This window comes from Benincasa hispida, chromosome 1 (assembly GCF_009727055.1).
Source record: "Benincasa hispida cultivar B227 chromosome 1, ASM972705v1, whole genome shotgun sequence".
NCBI lineage: Eukaryota > Viridiplantae > Streptophyta > Magnoliopsida > Cucurbitales > Cucurbitaceae > Benincasa > Benincasa hispida.
This window is the reverse complement of record NC_052349.1, coordinates 28,989,512-28,992,524: the sequence shown is the minus strand read 5'-3', so window position 1 is coordinate 28,992,524 and position 3,013 is coordinate 28,989,512. Positions and strand designations below refer to the sequence as shown.

The 3,013-nt window shown below is 32.0% G+C and overlaps 1 protein-coding gene across 1 annotated transcript; it reads left to right on the top strand.

Moving 5' to 3' along the window:
- Window positions 1–513: 513 nt before the first annotated feature.
- Window positions 514–1,878, top strand: LOC120089703 (probable membrane-associated kinase regulator 5). The gene is made up of 2 exons (XM_039047071.1): window positions 514–1,397; window positions 1,517–1,878. The coding sequence occupies exons 1-2, from the start codon at window positions 554–556 to the stop codon at window positions 1,624–1,626; spliced, it is 954 nt and encodes a 317-aa protein (XP_038902999.1). The 5' UTR covers window positions 514–553; the 3' UTR covers window positions 1,627–1,878.
- Window positions 1,879–3,013: the final 1,135 nt, after the last annotated feature.

Here is a 3,013-nt window from a genome sequence, read left to right as displayed (position 1 = left end):
AAAAATAATATGAAATTTCATATTTGTACTTTTCTTGTTATATTTCCATATAAAATTACTTTATATATATATATATATAAATTCTGTACTATTCAGTAGTGAAAAAGTAACCTCTTATGGCTAAACTAAGCATTTTTTTTTCAATAAATCATAAATTTAATCATTCAAATTGGCCATAATAATAGTATTTACTAAAAGTAATTGTAGAAAAAAATTCCAAATTTATATACAGCGGAAATTTGAAAATATGCATCTCAAACAATTATTTGATATAAAATCCACAGCTAAAGTTCTGATTTTTTTTCCAATAATTTTTCGAATAAATGTAATACTTTCATTTAAAAGAAATACGATACCAAAGAATTGTATTGCAATTTACAATTAAATCAAATAGATGAAAATTTGGGGGAAAAAAAAAGAGTTTTGTGTTATGTTATTTTCAGGGTCTGGCACGTGTTGGCCCGGCCCCCCTTCCTCCACACGCAGCAGCTCTATAAAACCCTCTCTAAACCCCAACCTGCTCATTTGTCTTTCTCCCGATCCTCTCTCCGCCATGGAAGCTCTCGACTTCGTGAAGCTCCATAATCTCTACTCTCATTTCTCTTCCATTGTCGAAACTGCATATCCTCTCATTCGTTCTCATTTCTATGGCGACGATCAAGATGAGGATTCATTCTTCGATTTGGATTTCATCTCTCCTCCTCCTTCAGAAACCTGTAAATCTCCCGACGAGAACAATCTCACACACTCAGGCCAAAACGAACTCTGTTTTTCTCAACGGAATCTTCTTCTCTCCCAATCCGATCTAATCTCCAAACTGAAAATCCTTCCGATTGAACTCAGTTCCAAGCCAGAGTCTCCGGTTTCAGTTTCGATTCTCAAATCCGCTCCTAGACTCTCGATTTCATTGTTCAAGAAGCCAAAGTTAATGGCGAAACAGAAGACGGAGGAAAAAGAACCGCCGTCTCTCAAATTACACAGCACAGAAAGCAAACGATTCGCCTTCAAACTGAACAGAGTTAACAGTTCAAGAAATAATAATCGGATTGACGCATCTGAGCGTCAATCGAAGAGATTCTCCGGAGAAGGAATGCAGAAGTATTTAAAATTAATCAAACCTTTGTATGTGAAAGTTTCGAGGAAACAAAACTACAGATCGTCGCCAGTATCTTCGCCGTCGACAACAACGACGGCGACTTCGATTGATGAGAAACAGAGGAATATTGCGATAGGGATTCGAGTGGTTTGTAGGCGTTTAGGGAAGAGTAAATCGTCATCATCAGCAACTGGAATGGCTGTATCACCAACGAATCGACGAGACGATTCGCTTTTGCAGCAAGACGACGGGATTGAGAGCGCCATTTTGCATTGCAAAAGATCGTTCAGCGCAACCAGAGGCAAGATCCAAATCCAAAAGCAAAATAATCTTAACGTTAACGTTTATTTTCTCTGTTAATGCCCTAATTTGATTTTGAAAATCTCTAGCATCTAACAATCATTTCAATGGAAATTTCAGATGATATTGATGGAACTTGTGACGATAATCTATTCGGTGCTGGCGATTTGCAGAATCAGAAAACGGGAAAAGATTCTTTCTCGGAAGCCAAACAAGACGAACAACATTGAAGAAAGCGAGAGCGAGAGAGACTTTTTGGGTTTTGATGTAAAAAGATGGAAAAAAAAAAAGAAAAAAAAGAAAAAGCAAACTGAATTAGGCAGTGCAGGACAGTTTTCGTTTTTTTTTTTTTCCCTTAGAAAATGATAAACAGTAACTCGGTGAGTTTGGTAGTGGCTGACTCGCTCGGAGGTGTATTTAGTAAATAATAGTTAAATGATGATTGTTTGTAACGTATGTGATGAAACATTTCCATTATTTTCTTTTTATGTTCCATATGATTTCCTCATCATTTCCAAATTCCAATATATTTACATTTCATTAAGCCACTATGCCACTTTTTTAATATAATATATACATACATATGCTTATATACTAATCATCTAAAAAAATAACATGACTCTAATAGTCAAAGTATTATAACTTTGGTTAAAGGATTTATAGCTTCAATCACCGCTATGTTACCCCACGTTCCACCCATAAAAAGTACCACAAGAAATCAATCAATAGTTGTCCTCTCTCTAAAATGAGGGATAAAAAAGAAACAGGAAAGAAATCTTTCCAAATTCAAGAAAGCCTCGAAAAAGATGACAAATATGTTAAATTATGAGTAATTTTGTTTTCTTCTATAAATTTTACAAAATTGATAATATGATCAAAATTAGCAAGGAGAAGAGCTACATGGAAAAATCACCTCACCAAAATTCTCAAAGGTTAGACAACTTCGCTCGAATCCACTCTTGCTGTTGAATTATATGTATATGTAATAGTTATATTGTACTAACCTCTTTGAGTAATTATTTATTCAACATCTCTATTTTTTTTTTCCTTCTTTTCAAATATCTCATTTTAAAAAATTTGCAAATTCTCAAATAGTCTCAACATGAAAGAAGAGTTAATAAAGTTTTAAGGTTAAATCAAATATAGTTTGATTGACATACGAGTGTTAGTAACTATAAAGTTTGTAGTTTAAATTTCTATATCCCTAATTGTATTAAAAAACTAATAATGTTTTAAATTTTATGTGTTAGTTGATATATGAATTTTTTAAAAAATATATGTGGAATAATTTAATAGCCCTATAAGTTACAAAATTTAGAAATTTATTATCACAATTTAAAATGTAATAGTCTATTAAATACTATTTATATTAGTTCAAGAACATAACTAACATAATTTATTGATAAAGTTCAAAGGAATATTTTAAAATTTCAGACATCTAATAAATTAAAAAATCTAAAGACTTAAGTTTATGATTTAATTTAAGCAATTAAAAAAAGAAGAAGTAGAAGAAATACAATCCCTTATAGTAGAGAATAAAAGGAAAATAAGTTGGTCAAAAAATCAAATGATTTTTTTGTGCATTAATTGTTTTGTGGATAATCTTTTGGACTTTTC